Raw genomic sequence first — 21,684 nt, forward strand, 5'->3', positions numbered from 1 at the left:
CTAAGCCCTACCCACCCACCTCTACCCAGACATGCCTCCAGCCGGTGTGAAATCTCAGCCAGCTTTGTGATAGACGGCTCCTTGTACACAAACTCCTGCTCATCCAGGTCTCCAAAGTGGGTGCCATAGAAGCCTACTCGGAAATAGGTCCCAAAAACGCGCTGCAGCTGTGGGAAGGGGCATTGTTGTCCTAGGAAGCTGCTCTGGGAGGTACCCGGGCACCAGAGACACATGTCCTCCGGCCCCACATGGGGAAGAGGTTGGCATGGGAATGAGACTCTGGGAACAGGTCGTGGGCATAGAGGACCCCAAGAACATCAGGTCATGGGCACAAGCAGGGGCATCCTGAGAAACAGATGTCTGGACGCAGATCACTACCAGCTGGCCATGCCCCTATTCTCTCTCTCCAGCCTATCTCATACCTCTGCCAAACTTAATTCTCATTTAAAACAAGTCCCTAGTTTCTGTTTTGCCCTCTTGCCCCCATGCAGTTCCTCAATCTAGACCTCAGCATGAAATGAGGACCAGGACTCTACAGCTCACAGCTGTGACCTCAGTTTCTACAGGTTTGGTTATACAGCAGGTGCTCAATAAATGCTTGAGTGACTCTGAGCAAACATGACTGTCTCCTGCTGTGGGATAGAGGCTCTGGCTTCCTTGTTCCAGGGCATCCCACACCCCCAGCCCTAAGTTTGGAAGGAGGGCCCCACCCCTCATATATTACCCTCCATGGAAAGGAAGTGGGGAATCCATGTTCACTCACCAAGGCAGATCCAGGTGGGGTGGGACAGGTATGAGGTGAAGGAGGGGGAGGGGGAAGAACAGATACACAAAGTCACAGAGAGGTCAGAAGTCAGAGTCCCGGCCCCCAGGGTCCTGTTTATGCTGCCCTATGAGAAACATTGCTTTGGCAGAGACCAGAGATCCAACAAGGGGACCTGCCTGCTCCACCCGGCCCTGATGTTGCCCTCCCGCCTGGGCTCTGGGTTTCTGCCATCTTTGGCCAGAAAAATTCTCCCCAAACTAGAAGAGGCCTAAAAATAGATCTAAGTGTAGAGAGGCAGGAGAGGGGGGGCATGCATTAACTGGAAATGAAGAGCAGAGATCCTGGGGGAAAGATGGAAAGACAGGGAGAGAAAAAGACTGAGAGACATAAAGAGAATGAACAAGATGGGGAGAGACAGGGACAGGGAGAGATGAAGGGAAAGAGACCAAGAGATACAAGGAGATAGAGAGACAAAGAGAAACACAGACAGGGTGTCGGGGGAACCCCTCCCAGGCAGTGACCAAGCTGGCCCAGCAGAGGGAGGGGTGTCTCGGGAGAGCTCCCAGCTGGGTGAGTCACAAGCTGCCCTCAAGATCTGGGGTGGAGGAAGAGAAGGGGGCGGAAAGGGGGAAGTAGGGGGGTATAGTCATCAGCCGGCGCCTGGCCTTCAGTGGGGCAGCTGTGCTCTTTTAGCGCCCTCTGGTGGTTCCTGACCTTTGCTGACCAACTGTCACTGGGGTTTCAGAGACAGGTGGGGTTGACTCACCTCCCAGCCTGAGCTCTGTGGGGGAGAGAAAGGTCTAGGTCAGGTGAGTTCTGGGGGCTGAGTCCAAGGGTCAAGTATAGGGCAGGGTTCCTGGGCCCACCTGGTGCATGATCTTGGTGAAGGCCTCCTGTAGTTTGCCATGCACGGCAGCCAGCTTCTTATAGTCACGGTGGGCTTCCAGGATGGGGATGAGGGTCTTATAGACCTCATTCACTGCCTCATAGAGCCCGCCCTGGGGGGTGAATGTGAGGGGCACATGAGGACTCCTCATGGATAGATCTAGCCACCATCGATTTCTCCAGGAAGCCCATCCTGAACCACCCTTGCCCCAGATGGATTCTTCCACTGAAGTTTTTGTCTATGAGATTCTCACAATGTGGTAATAATGATAATATTACTAAAGAGGTAGGCATCACAGGAAAAAAAAATCTCACTGGATTTTTTTCCAGGGGAAACTGAGGAAAGGTAAAGTGACACCTTAGGAACACAACTGGCCCAACACAAGCCTGAGGGTCTTTTGAAACAAAGCCCAGGTCTCCAACATACAAACATATTTGCCTTCATACAAACATGAACATGTGAGGGGAGAGTACTTGGTGTAAGGTTGTGGCATCTGGGATTTAATTTAAGCTGGAACTTCTCTGTTGCATGAGGAATCACTGAGCTCTTGTAAAAACACTGGGGTGCTAAGGACCCTGCATTTCTAACAAGCTTCCAGATGATGCCTACCCTCAGTATGGAAGGTTTAAAAATACTCCACGGCCTTCCTGGTGACACAAGGGGTTAAGTCTCAGCACTATGAGGCTATCTGCAGCCACTGCAGCATAAGTTTGATCCCCAGCAGACCTCTCCTGTCTGGCCTGCTGCTCCCTTCAGTAGTGTATTTCAGTCAGTCCACCTGTTCTGTTCCCCACTCTGTCTCTGGTGAATCCTCTCACCCCCTGCATCTCTGGCCTATACCCCAGCTCTTATATGCATCAATAAATAAATCTTTAAAAAAAAGAAAAATAAAAAATAAATCTTAAAAAAAATAAAAAAAATAAAAATACTCCAGTTGGACATCACATTTGGTTTTATCAACTTGTGAAAATTGTGATTTTTGTCTTTTATATGTAAAAAAAAAAAAAAGCAAAACAAAGCTAAACACAAAGAGGAGATAAAACAGTAAATAGAGGTGACTGAATTTAAATGTTCAGTAGGAGGCAAAAGTGACACAATATTCTTGATGTGTGCTTGAAGCTTTCTGTAATAAAATTGTTTTAAAATAATAGCTAGGGCCTCCCTGGTGGCGCAGCAGTTGAGCACTGGGTTGTGAAGCTGCCCGCAGCCTCTGCAGCGCTGGTTCAATCCCCAGCTGCTCCCCAGCCACCAGAGGAGGGTCCCACATGGCGCGCCGACCTCTCCTGCCGCCCGCTGCTCCCCTCAGCAGTGTACTTCGGTCCTTCTACCTGCTCTGCTCCCCGCTCTGGCTCTGGTGAATTCTCTCACCCTCCCGCGCTTCTGACTGTACCCAGTGCTTGTATAAATAAATAAATAAGTCTTTAAAAAAAAAAAAAAAAAGCTAAATATTGGGCCTCCTTGGTGGTGCAGGGGTTAAGAGCAACCTAAGAAGCTTCTGCAGCCACTGCAGCATGAGTTCGATCCCTGGCCAGGGAGCTACCCACATAGCACAGCAGACCTCTCCTGACTCACCCGCTGCTCCCCTCAGCAGTGTATTTCAGTCAGTCTGCCTGTTCTGCTCCCCACTCTGTCTCTGGTGAATCCTCTCACCCCCACACCTCTAGCCTGTACCCCAGCTCTTGTATGCATAAATAAATAAATCTTTAAAAAAAAACAACAACTAAATGTTTGAAGGTTTACTATATCCAGGCCATGGGCCACAATTTTAAGGGGAGAAAGGCAGGTAATGGGGGCCTCTGAGGGTTCCAGTTCTCTCCACATGCCCTGCCTGGAAAGGGTCCAAGCAGCTTGAGTCTCTAAGAGCGGGTATCAGCTGTCAGGTGATCCATGAAGCCGCCCCCACTGAACCTGAGTCCTGCAGCCACCCAAGGCCTCACCATGGTGAAGTAGGCAGCCGCCTGCTCCAGAAGTCCCACCAGCCCCAGCTCTGTGAAGTGCTTCCCGGAACAGAAGCCCTCCTCGTCGGGTGACAGGATGTCATCAGAGATTGCAGACTCCTCCAGCACGTTGGACGAGATATTCTGGGGTAGGACATGGTGTCAGAACCTGGTCCCCAACCCAGACATGACACCCCCTTCCCACCTGGTGGCTTACCTGGAAGGAAACGCAGCCCACTGGCAGGTGCCGGCTGTCCTCCAGCAGGGCCAGGTATTCGGCCACCAGGGCAGCGGCGTGCACCATGCACTGGGCAGCCTCTGCATGGTTGCCCAGCTCAGCATGCTTCCCTGCCATGTTCTGTAGCCATGTCAGTCGAAGATCTGGGGAGCCTTGGTAGCCCCGGGCAATCCTGGCACCCAGGTGAAGGGGCAGTGAGGAGAAGAGGGGTTCACTTTGCCTTCCACTACCTGCCCGACTTATTCATCCCTTTTACTTGTTACCCCACCCATCTGCCATACTACCATCAACCTCACCAGTACCCCGTTCACCAGTCCATCCCCTCACCTGTGTCCTCAGCTCTCCATCCCCTCACCTGTCTATCCCTTCATTTGTCTCTTTACCTGTTATTCTATTCATCTGTCTTCTCATTTGTCCTTCTACCTGTCTCCCACTGACCAGTCAGTCTCCCCACCTGTACTCCATCCACATGTCTCTGTACCTGTCCAGACCTTCACCTACTCCCCTTTCTGTCCAATACCTCATCTGTCTTCATCTGTCCATCCTCGTCCCTCTTCCTCTATTCACCTGTCTCCTCACTTATCCATTCCCTTAACTGCACATCCCTGTGCTACTCCAGTGTCATTCTATCACTTGTTGTTCTGCTATCATTGACATCTGGAGCCACAAGCTGTGCCCTATTCACTGGTCCTCTGCTCATGCACCAGTTCACCCTGGGGTAGGACATGGTGTCAGAACCTGGTCCCCAACCCAGACATGACACCCCCTTCCCACCTGGTGGCTTACCTGGAAGGAAACGCAGCCCACTGGCAGGTGCCGGCTGTCCTCCAGCAGGGCCAGGTATTCGGCCACCAGGGCAGCGGCGTGCACCATGCACCACCCAGGCCCATCCCTATGTTCCCCCATCCTCCGTGTCTCCATCGCCTGCCCCCTACCTCTCACACCCTAATTTCTTACTATATACCCCTCACCTCTCCTCCCATCACTTATTCCCCTGATCTGTAATCCGTTCAACTGTTGTTAGCACCTCACCTGTCTCTCCCATCTGCCCCACTCACTTGTCCTTGTTTGCATCTGTCATCTTAATCTGTATGTTCCTCTGCCCTTTGTGTATCTACTCATCTGTCCCACTCACTACCTACTCACTCTCCCCTGACCTGTCTGTGGGTACGAATGGCTGCAAGTACCACCTGGCCCTCCTCACCTGTACATGAGGTCTATGAGCATTTCCGGATCCTCCTGATGCTCCTTCATCTTCACTGTGTCCGTCAGGATCATATGCAGGTTGAACATTAGGTCCTGGACCTGGAGTAGGTGAATGGCCAGGGGCCAATGAGGGCATTGGGAAGTGAAGAGCCAAGGTGATGGGGTCAGGCCAGGTGGGTGGACAGAGACCCAGGTGATGAGAGGGGTGGGGCGGGGACCAGTGGGATCACCTGCTCGGCAAAGGTGCTATCCCGCAGCCCCACATCCTCCTCTGCATAGGTAAGGATGGTCTTAAGTGATCGTCGCAGGTGCTCTTCACTGAAGTTTTGAGTTGTTCCCACCAGGGACGAAAGCGACATGGTCACTTGCATCTTCACACGGGCAAAGTTCTGTGGGGCAGGGGAGGGAGAGCAATCCCATGGACCTTGGAACCTCACCTCAGGGTCTGTTTGCCCTGATGACTTCACCTCTCTCCCCGAGCAAGACCCCCTTGTTGGCCACCCTCCCCAAGCCTTGTATAAAGCGTGCCTTCAGTCCCCCTTACATTGCCAATCTCGAAATTCTGGCGCATGAGAAGGTAGAGCGAGGCGCTGGCATGCGTGCGGATGGTGCTGATGCGGCTGCCACAGTGTCTCAGGAGCCTCAAGCAGAGGTCAGCACATAACTCCGTGTCCTCCTCGAACAGCAGCTCTGGAAACTGCCCCCCAGGGACGATACAGACACTGGTCAGTCCCTCCTGGGTCTGGCTTGCGGGGTCCCCAGAGGGGATGTGAGCAGGGGGCATCTGCCCTCTGGCTGAGCACAGCCGGCTTTGTTGTCAAACCTGGATTTTAGCCCTTAACTGTGTGACTCTGAGTGAGTGACTGTCACTTACAGCCCGAGTTTCTTCCTCTGTAAATGGTAGCTGAGGAGTGTCATGGAGTTGCTGAGCACAGAGTAGGTGCTCAATGATGGTGTGTGACCATGACTCTAGGAATTGTGGTTGTAACAAAAAAGGAACAGTGGTTATTGGGTAGTGCTCACCTTGGACACCAGGGCCCGTTGTGTGGCCAGGCCATGCTGCAAGAAGAGTGCACTCTGGGCACTGCCCAAACTGTACAACACGACCTTCAGGACTGCACCCAAGATACTCTCCCGGGCCTCTGACAGCATCACTGTCTGGGGGATCAGAAATCCAGCTATCAGAGACTGGGGCAGTTACAGTCAGAGATCACCAGGCACTCTGGTGAGGTCAGAGGTCAGGGAAGATATTGGATCAAGCCCTACCTGCACAATGATTTCCAGTGTGTCCAAAACCACCAGGCTCACCTCAGTTGCCAGGTTCCCATCTACCAAGGCCTCATGTTCCATTTCATCCTTGGTTCTAAAGAAGACAGGAAGGGCTTGGGGACTCGATCCCACACCTCACCTCTCCCCCTTCCTTGGGTGCCCTCAAGGGTACCGATTCTCTGATCTGACCCCAGAAACCACCTCCTGCCCACACCCACTTGTCAATACGGTCTGAGGTTTGTCTCCAATGTGTAATACTCTTCCGCCAGCGCACGTTCTCCTGGTTCCCAAACGGGCTCCTCTCTGAGGCGTAAGCATGCGACCACAGATGTGTACAGACAGAAGGAAACACATGATCATGAGGAATGCGTGGGCACCAAGATACACTGTGTGGACAACCCAGAGGAGGCAGGGTGGAGGGATGCTTGCTGAGCAGCACGCAGACGTGAGGGATGTCGTGAGCTGGACAGAGGGGAAGGGAAGCCCCCCACCTGGGGCCCTAAGACAGAGGTTCGGACCAGTGTGTGGGGAACACCTCCCTCTCACCTCGGCTCCGACGCACCATCTCTTGTCGTGCTCCTATGGTGCCCAGGATGGCTTCCTCCAGGCGAGCCTTCATGTCCAGTGACTTCTTGAAGGTGAGGCTGTTGATGCGCTCAAAGGCCTTTTTCCCCTGGAAGGGCAGAGCATGAGTGCAACACCTGGGCGAGTCTAATTCACTTCTTCTGGCTCTTTTCTACCTCCAGGAACTTCTGCTTGAACACATGATTCTTCCCGTGGCAACTTCCAAATTCTACTCATAAAGTCAATTTTCCTTTTCCTCTTTGGCTTTGCACAAATCGAGTCTACCCATTTACCCTCAGGAACCATGCATAAAGACATCCACCCCTCATGCCAGCACACTGCACCCCAGGGTCCTGTGTGCACACCCAGCCTGCCTCCTATCCCAGACTCCTGCCACACCTCCGAACCTTGTATTCGAAGGCAGCCAGGCAAAGATACAGCAAATCCAAGAGACGGCCCAGCTGAGGGAGGGCCAGGTCAGCAGCCCAGCGCTGTAGGAGGGCTGGCTCCGCATTTTTCAGCACCCATAGCACACATACTAGCAAGGTCCGGCTAGACTCAGCAGAGAGGGGACAGCCTGAGCGAGAAGCCTGGGGCCAGAGAGGAGATAGGGTGTTCCACATAAGATGAGGGCTGGCTGGTTTGTGTTATATATAATTTCTATTACTGGGTTGGATGGTGTCTCTGGGGACCAGCCCCACCCTACTCACTGTCCCTGGGCCTTGGGAGATGCTGGTCCGGGAGCCAGGCGCCAGGGGGCCACCAGCAATGGCCATGGCCACAGAAGGGTTGATGGTGCTTCCAATGTCTTCTTCTCCTTCTGTGTCTGAGTCTAGCATGGAGGCCAGTCTTGACCGTTGACCTGGGCCCTCTAGGGGGAGGTATGAGGGGAGAGAAGAATGAGACCTTGCTAAATGTTGTCTTTCTCAAATTTCAGTTCTAAGGTCAGGGAAGCCTTCCCAGATACACTGCCTCTCTGCCTCACCATGGTGGGGTCTCCAGTTATCAGCCAGAGATCACATAGACTTATGACTAGATACATTCATTGTGCAGCCCTTGGTAAGAACCACAAAGGCCGGGACCATATCTGCTCTGGCCACTGCTATATGTTCAACATTTAGAATGTGCCTGGTCCACACAAATAATAACTGTAACAACAATAATAAAGACTGCTGCTATTATTATAGTATCAATTGGTGCTTATATAGCATTTCCTGTGTGCCAGGTTCTGTTCTAAACACTTTAAAGTATTAACTCTTCATTTTAAAAACAACCCTGTGCTATAAGTACTTTTATCATCCCATTTTACAGATGAGGTAACTGAGACACAGAGAGGTTAAGTTATTTGTCTGGGACCACAGCAGGTAAATGGTGCAGCAAGGATTTAACCAAAACAGTGTGGTTCCAAAATCTATGATGAAAGTCTCACCAGAAGGAGGCGCTGCCAATAAATATATAATAGGCCTTACCTAGATATCCTGAAACAAAAGGTAGAGTGAGTCTAACTATAGCTCCAGCCCACTTCAGACCAACTCAATTGTTGATCGGGTTTAGTTTATAAGCCCCTTATTTTATCCATCTAAGAGAGAAAAGAGGCTTTTCTCCCTCACTGGGAGAAGATGACATTGCTTCACTCCTAAAAGTTCTTTTACAAAAAATTGTTTTTCCCAAAGAAGCCCCCAATATTCCAAGACATGTGAAGAGGCAGGAAAATATGTTAAGAGAGAAAAAGAGGCAATAAAAGTCATCACATAACTGACCAAATGTTGAAGTTAGTGAACAAGGACTTTAAAATAGAGATCAAGGTGGACCGAGGTGTGTAAAAAGATGGAGAATTTCAACAGAAAATTGGAATCTATGTGAAAAAAATCAAACGGATATTTTACAATTGGAAAATATAACATCTGAAATTCATAACTCAATGGATGGGGTTACTAGAACAATGTATATGACATAAGACAGAAATAGGGAACTAAAACGTCAAAGTTCCTCAGCTGAAGCAGAGAGAGAAGTGAGGTGGGGCAGGGAATGGAAGACAAACAGAGCATAGAAGAAACACGCGATATAATCAAAAGGTCTCACATAAGTGTAATCGGAGTCCCAGGAGGAGAAAAGAAAATGAGGCAGGAAAAAAATTCAAGAGATAACAACTAAGAGTTTCTCCAAAATGAAGGGATTCAACCCACAAATTTCGACCACTTTACATACCATTCCTCAACAGTGCCAATAAATGTGAATATGAGTGCATGAACAAAGGGCTATAACCATCCTTTCATACTGATGTTCCAAAATGTTATAATACCTCCCATTTACCATGACTGACAATATCCCAGCACTACAGCTGATGTCCACATAACCCTAGGAAGTAGTTGGTACTGCCACTCTCCCCATCTTATACATCTGACCTGTGGCTCAGAGAGGTTAATGACTTATTTGGGGCCCTATGACAGACTTGAACTTACCTTCTGACCCTAATACCCATGCTTATGCTTCTAAATATACTTTCCCACCTTAACTGACCTGAGCCATGTGCAATCAATCAAGCCCCTCCATTATGACCCCATCCTGCCCTGGCCCCCTGACCAGCAAAGTCGTGCAGCCGTGGCATTGTGTCCCGTGCGAGTGCCAGCAGTGGCAGATACAGCTCCGCGACACGGGCCTTCACGGTGGCCTCAGCATAGCGGGGGTCGGCGTCATGGCCACAGAGCAGGCTGTGGACCGCACTGATGGCTTTCTTGTGCAGCAGGGATGCCCTGTGGGGTAGTGCAGTGCTCAGGGCAGAGTGGATGCGGCTTCCAGACTTTCCCACTTGCCCTGGGGCTAGACAGATCTGTGCTTACCCCTCAGTTTCAGGTTCTAGAGCCAGAGCCAGCTCTGTCAGCAGAAGCCCAGCCAGGAAGTGCTGCTGCCGGAACGGCCCACTCAGTTCAAACATGCTTGTCACCTTGGGGTCTGGAGCCTGGCTGGAGAAGGTGGAACTCTGCAGAGGGTAGGGGGAGAACACAGGGATGGCAGGGTGCCTGTGGTCAAAGGTCAGACGTGAAAGATTGGAGTTAGTTCATTTGGAGGAGACAGTGACATGGGGTTAAAAGTCAGTAGAGGTTAGAGTGTGGTGACAGGGTCTAGAGTCAAAAGTCAGAAGGAAGTCTGAGAGTTAGGTTCTAGGGGTGAGATATTAGAATTTGATCCTCCTGGGACACTATTAAGAATGAGGAGTCAGAGTGATGGATTAGCGGTAAGGGGTTGGTTCCCATGGACAATGGACCACTATGAAACAGACAGAGATGAAGGAACCACAGATGAGGAACTGAAGGTGAAAGGTCATAGGTCAAGGGGATAAACCAGAAATTAAATCAGCCCACCTGGGAGGTGGTGGAGGATATGGAAGGTGAGGGCGAGGCTGGGGGTGACAAGGGACAGCAGGGGAGGTTGAGAGTCACGTAGTGCTCATGACTGCACAGGATGCGAGTGAAGTCCATGCGTAGGGTCTGCAGAGCTGTTGGATTGGGGGCTGACTGCAGCCGCGTGGCCACCTGTGGGTTAAGGGGTACAGGCGACAGTAACATGGTGGTTCCACCACCAGCCAGTCAAATGCAGGTGTGCTGTGCCTGTCAACAGACTCCTACCTGCTTGTAGTGGGCCCGGATCAGGCTGAAGACAAAGCCACGGTCTGCCAGGGACAGCAGATCACTGAGGAAGAAGGCCAGGCTGGCATTGAGGCGCTCAGCCAGCTCTGAATCCTGGAGACATAAGTGCCAGTCAATCCACACCCACATGCCCCATTATGCTTCAGGTCCCTGCATGGGGTCTGGCTGTCACCCAGGTTACCAATGACAGCCCCTTCCCATCCTCTTCTCTTAAGGTATCACCACACTCTTTAGAGTTGAACTGTGTAAAGACTACATTTCCCAGATTCCCTTGCAGCTGAATCTAACCATGTGACCATATTCTGGCTAATGAGCTTTGTGGAAGTGATGCGGTCCACATTTATGAAAGGGACACATCCTATGCCCTTACACCCCTACCCTCCTCCACTCCCTATCTCTTGTAATGCCTGATGTGGTAGTGCCATGGTGAACTGAGATGATCAGGCCCACGTTGTGGAGCCCACCCTCTATCCCCTAACCCCTGCAGCCCACTTATGCTTAGAATTAAACCTAGGACACATTTAAACCATTCGTGTTTATGTTCATGCAAATTAACCTCTGTCCTAACTCTTATGGCCTCAGCCATCATTTATTGAGCATCTACTGTGTGTCAGTGAGACAGATAAAGTCCCTTTTGCTTGTCTGGCTCACATGTGTGTGTGAGGGGGTGCAGTGAGAAGGGACAGGGAGGGGATGAAGGAGACAGACAATAAACAAAAGGATTCCACATAGGTCTATGTATTTTGAAGGCAGTAGAACAAGGTGCTGTTTCAAGAGAAGCCTGAAGGACAATAAAGAGCCAAGGAGAAAAAGGCATCCATGGCAGAAGGAACGGTAAGTATAAAGGCCCGTGGGACAGGATGCCCCTGGTAAGTGTAAGGAATACCTATGGGGTAGTTTTGGCTTTGAGGCCTGGCTGCACTTGTAAGTCATTCTGTAGCCTCACAAGTTAATCTCAGTGGCCCCCTGTTCTTTGCAACCCCAAAAAACGAAATACAAAAGCACCTGAGCTCTGAGTCTACAGGGGGCAGAGAAGGGTCTATCTTGTGCATGGAATCTGATAGTCTGTGTTCAATAAATGGCACAAGAAGGAATGAAACCACTGTGGCCTGTTATCAACTCCTCACAGACATTTCTGAGGGTGTTTCCTCACAATATGGGAAATGTCAGCCCTTGGGGACGCTCCAATGAAACAAGGTTGAGACCTTTGAGACCAGTGCAGAGGTCACAGGGGATTGCACAAAGGCTAACTTGGGCCAGACAGGGTGTTTCAAAAATCTGGAAAGTTCCCATTAAATTTAGAAGACCCATTTCTCATTACAAATCAGACACTCTGGCCATAGTTAACAGGCACATGCCCATGGTCCACCACAAGCCCCATTCTCCCAGATGGAGCAGGGTGAGGTGAGGACGTGGGTTTTGGAGTTGGTGGGCTAGAGTTCGAATCCCCATTCTGTCCCTTCCCAGTTGTGTGGTATTAGATCATTACTCAGTCCTTCTCTACTGTTTTGCCATTAATGAATGGAGATAACGGCAATACTAACTTTATGGGTTTGTGGGAAGAATGAAATGATATCCATCTAAAATGCTTAGATGCACATAGAGCAGCCACTAAATGCTCAGTATCATTTTCATTATTATTATTGCCTGCTTAGTCCCTGTGGGTATTGGATTCAGTGATCCAGGGCCCGCACAACTGCCAAGCTCTCAGAACATCAATGTCTGTGTTGAGCACCTACTGTAAGCTGGCACTGCAGTAAGGGCTAATGGATCTGCTGTCATGTTCCTGCCATTGCCAATTCCCATCCCCTCCTTTGTTCAATCAATTCCCTATCAACCACCTCACTGCTCCTCTAACAACTCAGTCACAGTTCTACCTCAGGACCTTTGTGCTTGCTATTTTCTGCCTGGAATGTTCTTCCTCCAGACATCATCTGTATTGCTCCTCACCTCCTTCTAGTCTCCCCTAAAGATCAGTTCCACCAGGGAAGGTACTGGGTCTGTTCTGCTCACTGCTATGTCTCCAGTGGCCAGCGCAGGGCTGTGCACACAGTGGGTGTTCAAGAAACAAACTCTGAATGGACAGACCCCTCCAGCTAATAAGATTCATGGTCTCACAGTCAGGAGCATCTGTTGCAGGATTGGTGCATCCCCGTCAGCTGACTGGCTCTATGTCCTGCCTCAGGTACTTCCCTCCTCACCTTGTAGACACGGGTGATGACCTCCAGACCTACAGAGCCCACCAGGGCAGTGATGTCATCCAGGAAACGCCCAGGAAAGCGAAGCTTGCGGGGTGTGTCTAGTTTCTGGCTCAGAAGCAGGTGCAATGCCATGCTTTTCACCTGGGGGAAGGGGAGGGGATGAGCCAGAGGTGGGACTTGAGGGCTCTGGGCAGAGGGGGCCAAGGGCTATGCCTGAGGGCTGTGGATGGGGCCTGCACCTTGTTGAGCTGGAAATGAGCTTAGGCAGAACCTGAGTGGGTTCTAGGAAGAGCGCAAGGAAGGAAGAGGCTGAGGTTGTGTGGGAGGGACTGGAGCGGAGCAGTTCTCTTGGGGCAGAGTCTGCAAGTAGGGGCTTGAGGGATACGGTCTGATGGGGGCCCAGATGGGCTCACCAGATTGCAGGGGTTGTAGTGAGAAGGAACTGCTCAAAGCACCTCTTAAAGAGTTTGGATGGTATCTCAAGTTTGCTCACTAGGGATTCCTTCTCTATCTGGGGAGATTTCTTGTGGAGATAGGGAGGGAGTCTCTCTGGTTAGGGATCTCTCAATGATCTCACTAGACAATCTCATAGAGAAGGTAGGGGAGGTCCTCTCTCTGTGGAGGGGGTTCAGGTGAGTTTCAGGGGATCCTTCTCTAGGGAGAGATCCCTTGGTAGCTCCTATCTCTCTTTGTGAGGGGTCTCAGATCATTTCTCAGGGGTGGTAGGGACAATCTCAGGGGGCTTCTCTCTCTAGAAGAGGGTCTCCACAGGGGGCCTCGCTCTCAGGTGGGCAGGTGGATGTCTCACCATGAGCTGGAAGAAGAACCAGGCATGCTGCAGGACAGCCTCACGCACAGCACTGCTGCTCACCACCCACTGCAACGCCAGCTCCTCGTGAAGCAGCTGAAGATAGAAGCAAAGGTCACAGAGAGTAGAGAGGCCCCCTGCTAAATCCTACCCCCACCCCCTGCCAGGGCCTGATGGGGTGGGATGCAGTTGAAGGGTTTGGGGGTTAGAGCAGCAGGAGGCCATGCGGGCGGGGGGGGGGGGGGGCACGGAGGAGGAAGGGGAGAGAAAAGGAGTCAGCATGACCTTTCCCTGGGCTCTTGAGGGAGGGGCACTCTGGATCTTTTTGCTGGGGGCTGGGGCCAAAATTGTGCCACCCACCTCTCCCTCCACTACCTTTTGCATAGTGGGTCTTGGCTGGGTGGCTGATGGGGCCGAGGAGGAGCCCTCAAGGTAGGAGGAGGTTCGGTTAGGGTTGCGGTCGATGGCCTATGATAGGATGGGGTGAAGAGGATGGGATGGCGAGGGGGGGTTAGTGTGGATACAGGCAGCAGGGCAAAGATGGAGAGAGATGGGTTAATAAAGATCCAGGTGTGTGGGTGTAGACAGAGAAGGAAAAAAATGTGACAGAAGAGATGAGAATAATGACAAAGATTCAGTCAGGAGGTGACACACAGGGTGGGAATGTGGCGCAGCTGTCAGAGAGGAGTAGGCATGGAAGGAGCAGAAGCCAACATGGACGGTGGTAAGAGAATAGATGGAGTGAGAGAGTGTAGGTGAAGAAGACAGAATCAGCACAGAAAGCAGAATGAGGCCAGACAAGGTGGAGTGGGTATGACCAAGGGCAGAGAGTTCATGGACCCAGGAGTGGAAGAGAACACAGAGGTGGAGAAAGAGCATGGGGACTGGGAGCAGAGACAGATTAAAGGGAGGATGGAAAGAAGAGGAAGAAAGATAAGGATAGAGGAAGTGAACGGTAATGAGAGGCATCAAGAGAAGCTGAGAGTGCCCCAAGTTCCAGGTCTGGCCCCAATTCAGCCTTGCTGGGGGGGCCTCACCAGGTCTCAGTGTCTCCATCTGTAAAATGGGTCCAGGAGACGCAAGCTCCACTCTTCCCTCCTCCTTCACTGACAGGAGGTGAGGCCACTGGTATTGGCTACAATTACAGACATAATAGGCCCCTGGGACCTACCCAGGCACTGTTTTGGCATGCGAGGGCCCCTGGCTCCCACAGTCCCAGCTAAGCCCTGGATTCTCAGCATGTAGCAGGTGGGGCATCCACTGCAAAGTTCAGCTCTGGTGGCTCCCCCACTTGGAATGCCCACTCTCCCACCATCTTGTCACATCCTATATGCTCTTCAAGATCCAGCTGACACCTCAGAGAATAGAAGGCACCAGAGGAAGCCTTGTTAAAAATGCTGGGGGGCTGAATGAAAATTTTCAGAAATCCCGGGAGGGAGAAAACTGTCCATAAGTCTCCCTGCTCGCACCTACAGCCCCCTCTTGCTGCCCATGCAGTGCAGGTTATGGGGGTGATGGGTGCAGAGCGGAACTGAGCCTGTGACCACATACGCCCCATGGACTCCTCTTGGTGTTCAGGGACCTCTGATCTTGGCCCCAAATATGTGCCTTTCCTACCACCTGGAACACCCACCTTCCCTGGCTAACTTTATCTCACCCTTCAGCTTTCAACCAAAATGTTACTACCGGGAGGGAGGCTGGTGGCCTCCTTGCTGTTCAGTTTCTTCCAGGCATTCTCACATTGTGTTCTCACATACTTGTGCATTTATTTGATTGGTCAGCAGCTCAGGGGTGAAGCGGGGCTTAAGATCTGCTCCTTCAACAAAATTCTGCTGGATGCCCAAATTCCCCCCAAGACTCAGGACCACAGAGCTGAGCACTTAGTACTCTGAGTCTTTACCACACCAGAAATTCAGAGCCTGGGGCACAGGGTGAGCCAGTAGCAGAACCAGGACTCCAACCCAGGTCTGTGTGATGGCAAGGGCCCTGCCCACACCAAGGGTCTAGGAAGGGGCAGGTCAAGAAAATGGCCCACAGGAGTCCCGCTGCCTGAAATGGGATAGGAGAGCCCAGAGGTTCAATTCTGGCCCCTGGACACCAATCAGGTTGCTCTATCAGGGAAACAACTGAGCATCCCCTGAGCAGAGTGTATTAGAGGGAGAGAAAGTGGTCATGCAAGGCAGTGAGGGTATAGTGATTGGATTTGCAAATTATTTGCATGTGATTTGTATGCCACCCTGCCCCTTTTGTTTCTGCTGGAGGCTGTAGTCTGGGTGGCAGCTAAAGGCTGGTTAAGAAGACTTGTTAAGAAAACCCAATTTCACAGCACTGAACAAAGGCAGGAGGGTTCTATTACCTCCTTCAGGCATCCCCCCTAGGTTAGTCAGTCACAGCCAGGAAGGTGGAAAGAGCTCATGCTGAGGTGGGGTCGCACGAGTGTAAGGTCAAATAGGGAGGCACCTGTCTAGGATCAGCCCCACAATAAGGGGGTGCCCGTCGCAGCACAGCCTTGCTGCCTCCTGGAGCATAAGCAGAATTCACCCAGGAATGTGAGCGGTCGACACCCTAGAGATACATGGGTAAGCGGTAGAATCCCTGGGTAGAGGATGGAAAAACCAGCACGAAATACCAAGCGTGAATCTGCAATGGGCCATATGTGTGCCCACGTGGCACTCATATGCAACCCTGGAAAATGGGTGTGCACATATGTGCATGGGGTACACACACACATGTCTCCCACATATATATGTGCAGAGTACGGAAGGGTATGCACCTGTGTTCCTTTGTGCATGGGGTGCATGAGTACAGGCAGACCTTGTATTGTAACTTGCCTTACTGTGCTTTGCAGGTAGTGCTTTTTTTTACCAATTGAAGGTTGTTCCCTGCATGGAATAAGTTTGTTGGCACTGTTTTCCCAATAGTTTCATATCTCTGTGCCACATATAATTATGGTGTGCATATTGGGGCCTCTCTGGTGCCTTAGGGGTTAAGTCTCAGTACAATCACTCCTATGGCCTGAGTTTGATCCCCAGCCAGAGAGCTGACCCACACAGCGCAGCAGACCTCTCCTGCCTCGCCCACTGCTCCCCTCAGCAGTGTATTTTAGTCAGTCTGTCTATTCTGTTCCCTAACTCTGTCTCTGGTGAATCCTCTTACTCCTGCACCTCTGGCCTACACCCCAATTCTTCTACGCAAAAATGAATTAAAAAAAATTAAAAAAAAAAAAGGCGTACACTTTGTATTTTTAGACATAATGCTATTGCACTTAACAGACCGCAGTACAGTGTAAACATAAATTTTATATGCACTGGGGAAGGAAAAAGTTGCATGGCTTCCTTTATTGTGATATGCACTTTACTGCAGAGGTCTGGAACTGAACCATCAGATGGCCAAGGTTTGCCTGTGTATGCACCCCATGTACGTATGTGTACATATGTACACATGAATACACATATGCACCTGCGGCACTATGCACATGCTGCTCTTTCATCAACCAGGCCAAGCTCCAGCCACCCATCCTTGGGACAACCTGGGAGTGTGGAGCCCAGTGCAAAGTCTGAGCCACAACCCCCAACTTGTGACAGTCATAGCCCCACCCTTCTGCCCAGTCAAGCCTGTGTCCATACTGTTGCCTCTGTTGTTCCTGTCTTCCGTCAACACTGAGATCCCCCACCTACCTACCTAGCAGCCATGGCCACAGAGGCTGGAGATATCAGGGCCCCCTCGCCCTACCTTGCTAGCCAGGATGCGGGACACCTCATCATCCACAGAGCCAGGGGCCAAGGCTAGGTCAGGGTTGCTGCTGCTGATGCTCTTGGAGCGGGCCAAGTAGAGGCTTGCAGGTCGGCCAGGCCCGTGGGCCAGAGTAGCAGCCTGCACCGTCACCGGAAGGGCCCCTGAGGATGGAGGGAATATGGTTAGCCTCTCACCCATCTGCCTTGAGGATCCCAGCCTCCCCCAATCAGCTGTGCTTAGCCAAGTTGCTTTCCTTCTCTGAGTTCCATATACCTTACCTGTAAAATGAGTTTGACAATGATTCTTGTCTCATACCAATTTGGGGAAGACTAAAAAACCTTGAGAGTAGTACCTGGCATATATTAAGTGCCCAGAGGCATTAGTGATTGCTACTGATTATTCAGCAAATGAAAAAAGAAATCTAACTTTATTGAGTATTCACTATATCAAGAATTCTGCATGAGCTACCCTGATGGGGTAATTATTATCTTTATTTTACGAATGAGAGGGCCCAGAGAGGTGAAGCTACTTGCCCAGGGTCTTGGAGCTTGCAGAGGTAAGATTCAAACTCAGGCAGACCATGTTAAGTCCATGATTCAAGCTACCAAACATGCTTGTGGACTGGCTGAATCATCTGCCAGTCAAGTATACAGAGAACAGAGCCCTGAGGATGCGGCCAAAAGTTCACTTGCAAGTTGTCCAAACTAGCCTCGGGTCCTTTGCACATGTTATTCCCTCTGCTTGGAAAGCTCTCCTCCTAGTTATTTCCTGTCCCCCAGGGTCCCCAACCATTACTCACCGCTGGGGAGGCTGGGCTCAGTGCCAGGTAGTCGGAAGGCATAGTGGACATAGGCAGCCAGTAGTGGGCAGTGACCACATGTATCCTGGGCAGCCTCCAGGCTCCGGTGGACAAGGCTGACTACATGAGCCATTGCTTCAAATACCCCACGACCCAGGTTCACTGCCAGGCAGAACAGAGGTCAAGTTCAGGGCCCTGAGCCTTCTATCTCCCTGAGGAAGTGACATTAGGGCCCAAGGGGTCATGTGACCATGAAAGGGTTATAGAAGACCTGCATTCACCGGTCAGGGGGCCATTTTTCAGGTGGGGAAACTGAGGTATGAGGCCTATACCTATATAAATCTAATAATCTAAATTTCTCCCCTTTCACTCTTGGTCCCACTCACCGATCTGGCCACAGATGATTGGGGGCCGTACAACCAGACGAATGAGCTTGTCCAGCACATGGTGAGAGAAAGCTACTAGGGGCTCGGGGCTGGCGAGGCGCAGTGCTGCCAGGCTGGCCCGTAGCTCCTGCTCCATCGTGCCCTCACTCAGCACGGTGTCCTTGAGTCGGAATGGGAAGGCCCCCTCCTCAAGGACATGCACCAGGGTGAAGAATTTGTCCAGGTGGGAGTCCTAGGTGGGAGCCAGAGGTGAGTGGAGCAGGGAGGGTCAGGGCTCTTGCTCCAGAAAGGACTTAGGTAGGGAGAGATGATAAATCAAGGGCTGAGTGGGCAGAGAGGCTAGGAATGAATGAACTGACCATAGATGGACAAAGGGACAAAGGAGGGAGAGAGGAGGAAATAGCCAGGGATAAAAGAGGAGGCGAGACCAGGTGAAGGGTCAAAGCCCCAGCTGGGATGGCCACTGGCACGGCTGTCCCCACCTGAGTCAGCAGCTTCCCTGGGAACATGGCCCAGCTGAACAAAGTCACGTCCATGTTCCCAGGCCAGCAATCGGGAACTGTTGCCTAACCCTTGGAGTGGACCCCTGGGTTTCTGTCCTACCCCCTACCTGCGGGTGCACAGAGGACACAGCTGTAAGCTCCACACTGAACACGCCCTTGTGGCCATCCACCCAGCGCATACCCGGCAGCGCCACCTGTGGGAGGGACATATCAGGCAGGCATTGGCCAGCCCTCCCCCATCAACTGGGCTGCTGGACCCAATTGCGACACTGTGGCCTAAGCATGGCCAGCTTAGGAGAGCTGGCAGGCATTGCCCCCATGGGGGTAAAGGGAGGGAAAGGGAGTACTTATTATAGGGGTCTACTGGGCAAGCAGGACGCCTGGGATGCTAACGGAGTGGGGGCAGGGACAGAGAACGGAGATCAAGGGTGAAGGTTAATTGGAGGGAATGAATTAGGAAATAATATAATGGGAGGCTTGAGCATAAGTGGGAGGGTGATGGAATATTCCTTGAGGATAAGTGGGAGTGGGCTGGGTGATGGGCCCTGGATCCTAAATGCCCAGTGGGGTACTACTAGGCAGCAGTGATCAGGGAGAACTGAGTGGAAAGGTAGTGGGAATTTTAGTGGGGGGACAGTGGGTGCAGAGGCAGGGGACACAGATGAATTATGACTAGTGGGGGAGAGGGCCACAGACCCATACAGAGGCAATAATGAGAGTGGTGAGGCGATCAGGGCCCTGGAGGGTCCACCAGAGGACTACAAGGGTACAAGTGGGAGGGCAGGTAATTCATTAATAGCAGACCACGCGGTGTGGGGCTGGGAGTGCAGGCAGGGCCAGGGCAGGGCACATACATCTGGTGTCAGCACAGAGTAGCTAGGCGGGGGCTGGTCCACCGACACAGGCAGGCAGAAGGGGCCGGTCCGCAGGCGGCCATGTTGCAGCAGCGGTATCCACTGGGGGAAGGCTGGGGTCAGATGTGGGGCCAGGAAGGGGCCAGAGGGCGGGGGAGGGCGGGTGTAGGCTGGGGGAAAGGGGGCTCACAGTAAAGCCCACAGGAGTCTCCAGGGCTGTGCCTGGCCGGGGCTGGCAGCTGACATGGTAGAAAGTGAAGAGCAGATGATGGTTCTCGGTCACACAGGCTGGGAGACGCAGTTTGAACTCCTCGTAGAACTCAGGTGACCTTCCAGGAAGGAAGGATTTTTGCTGGGGCTTGTATAGCCCTTGCTCCCACAGGATTTTTGCTGGGGCTTGTAATACCCCTCTATATCCACCCCCAAATGTTCCCCCAGTGCTGCCAGGCCCCGCTGTCTCTGCTTCTGGTTTCCCATGAGTGCTCCCAGAGCACTCCCCACCCACTGCCCCCATCTGCTTCTCCAACTCTCCCATTGGTGCCCCATCCCCCTATCCCACAGACTTGTTATGGTAGACCACAGGTGTGAAGGCCTCTCGGGTGAATTCACTGCAACTGGACTTGCCAAAGATGACCTGGGGGAACAGGGCCATGAGGGTCCCCCTAGAGACACCCCATCTGCTTCCCCTGGGCACAGTCACTGACCGGCAGGGCCTGGCTGGGGTCCTCGCCTGCCATGTATTGTACTCGCACAGTGAGGTTGCGCACGGAGCCTTGGCGGCTGCTGAAGTTGAGACTGTGTGGATACACATACAGCAGGTTCCTGGGGGAAAGAGAGGGTGTCAGAGGGTGGGGGACAGATGGATACCATCAGAGCACACATAGGGAAGAGTATGGCAGCGGGTGGGAACAGAGGGACTAGGGAGTTCTAATGGGCACAGCGAGGTGAAGGTCAGAGGACAGAGGGTGCTCAGGGCCAGGGTTTCAAGAAGGTGACCTATGTGGCTAGTGGTAGGTCCAAGTCCCACCCAGACTGACCAGTCATCACTTGGCTCAGGGCCTGATTGCCCTTCTTGCAGAAGAGGCCACTGGAGTTATGTGGTCTATCCCTTAGGTGGGGAAACTGAGGCCAGAGTTGGAGACAGAGGCTGGCCTGGAGTCAGAGTTCTGCCACTCCTCCAGGGATAACTGTGCAAGCCCCAACCTCCCTCTAGGCCCAGTTTCCCTGTCCACATAATGGGGGCATCAGGCCTCCCAGCTGAGTCTTTGTAACAACACCAATGACAATAAACAAGAGTAATGTCAGCAAACACTAATGTGGCATCTACTGCATGCTGGGCTCAGTCTTAAGCACTCAGCATGAAATAATTCACTTGTCACAAGTGGCCTGAGAGGCAGGACTAATTTATAGGTAGGGAAATTGCAGCACTTGCCCACAGGCATCAGGGAGAAAAAATGGCAGTTGGCATTGATCTGGGGCATGTGTGGGTCCTGGAATCAGCTGTGTAGCCTTGGGAGAGTCTCTACCACCTGCACGTAATCCGCCAACTCCTTTTTTTTTTAAAGATTATTTATGCATACAAGAGCTGGGGTACAGGCCAGAGATGTGGGGGGTGAGAAGATTCACCAGAGAGTGGGAAACAGAACAGGCATATCGACTGAAATACACTGCTGAGGGGAGCAGCGGGTGAGACAGGAGAGGTTCGTTGCGCCATGTGGGTCACCTCCCTGGCTGGGGATCGAACTAGTGCTGCAGTGGCTGCGGAGAGCTTCATAGAGCTGCATCTTAACCCCTTGCACCACCAGGGAGGCCCAACTCTCCCCCAACTCTTGACCAGGCCAGCAAAGGTCCCAGCATTTCAGGCTTGTGGGAAGGGTGTGAGGAG

At 52.0% G+C, this 21,684-nt stretch overlaps 1 protein-coding gene across 10 annotated transcripts in view; it reads right to left on the reverse strand.

The window, feature by feature from the left end:
• The window catches only part of DOCK6 (dedicator of cytokinesis 6), a 40,548-nt gene that overhangs the window by 2,389 nt on the left and 16,475 nt on the right, over positions 1 to 21,684 (reverse strand). For 6 of the 10 annotated variants that reach the window (XM_054693285.1, XM_054693282.1, XM_054693284.1 and 3 more), the window contains exons 15-44: positions 20,504 to 20,621; positions 20,363 to 20,433; positions 19,990 to 20,128; positions 19,800 to 19,901; positions 19,053 to 19,139; positions 18,443 to 18,674; positions 18,057 to 18,218; positions 17,255 to 17,418; positions 15,983 to 16,087; positions 13,898 to 13,990; positions 13,523 to 13,618; positions 12,715 to 12,855; positions 10,493 to 10,606; positions 10,229 to 10,399; positions 9,707 to 9,846; positions 9,450 to 9,619; positions 7,577 to 7,737; positions 7,274 to 7,456; positions 6,849 to 6,975; positions 6,521 to 6,605; positions 6,300 to 6,396; positions 6,057 to 6,191; positions 5,578 to 5,730; positions 5,264 to 5,422; positions 5,032 to 5,132; positions 3,807 to 3,999; positions 3,590 to 3,733; positions 1,633 to 1,764; positions 1,533 to 1,547; positions 36 to 167 (exon numbers count right to left, since the gene is read on the reverse strand). In XM_054693285.1, the coding sequence (XP_054549260.1) occupies positions 36 to 167; positions 1,533 to 1,547; positions 1,633 to 1,764; positions 3,590 to 3,733; positions 3,807 to 3,999; positions 5,032 to 5,132; positions 5,264 to 5,422; positions 5,578 to 5,730; positions 6,057 to 6,191; positions 6,300 to 6,396; positions 6,521 to 6,605; positions 6,849 to 6,975; positions 7,274 to 7,456; positions 7,577 to 7,737; positions 9,450 to 9,619; positions 9,707 to 9,846; positions 10,229 to 10,399; positions 10,493 to 10,606; positions 12,715 to 12,855; positions 13,523 to 13,618; positions 13,898 to 13,990; positions 15,983 to 16,087; positions 17,255 to 17,418; positions 18,057 to 18,218; positions 18,443 to 18,674; positions 19,053 to 19,139; positions 19,800 to 19,901; positions 19,990 to 20,128; positions 20,363 to 20,433; positions 20,504 to 20,621 (3,922 nt within the window). The remainder of the gene's footprint in view (positions 1 to 35; positions 168 to 1,532; positions 1,548 to 1,632; positions 1,765 to 3,589; positions 3,734 to 3,806; positions 4,000 to 5,031; positions 5,133 to 5,263; positions 5,423 to 5,577; positions 5,731 to 6,056; positions 6,192 to 6,299; positions 6,397 to 6,520; positions 6,606 to 6,848; positions 6,976 to 7,273; positions 7,457 to 7,576; positions 7,738 to 9,449; positions 9,620 to 9,706; positions 9,847 to 10,228; positions 10,400 to 10,492; positions 10,607 to 12,714; positions 12,856 to 13,522; positions 13,619 to 13,897; positions 13,991 to 15,982; positions 16,088 to 17,254; positions 17,419 to 18,056; positions 18,219 to 18,442; positions 18,675 to 19,052; positions 19,140 to 19,799; positions 19,902 to 19,989; positions 20,129 to 20,362; positions 20,434 to 20,503; positions 20,622 to 21,684) is intronic. The other 4 variants (XM_037505842.1, XM_054693281.1, XM_037505839.1 and 1 more) reach the window with 3 other exon arrangements.

The sequence above is a fragment of the Talpa occidentalis genome, unplaced genomic scaffold (genome assembly GCF_014898055.3).
Source record: "Talpa occidentalis isolate TD23 unplaced genomic scaffold, MPIMG_talOcc4v2.1 talOcc4.12, whole genome shotgun sequence".
NCBI classification, from domain to species: Eukaryota; Metazoa; Chordata; class Mammalia; order Eulipotyphla; family Talpidae; genus Talpa; species Talpa occidentalis.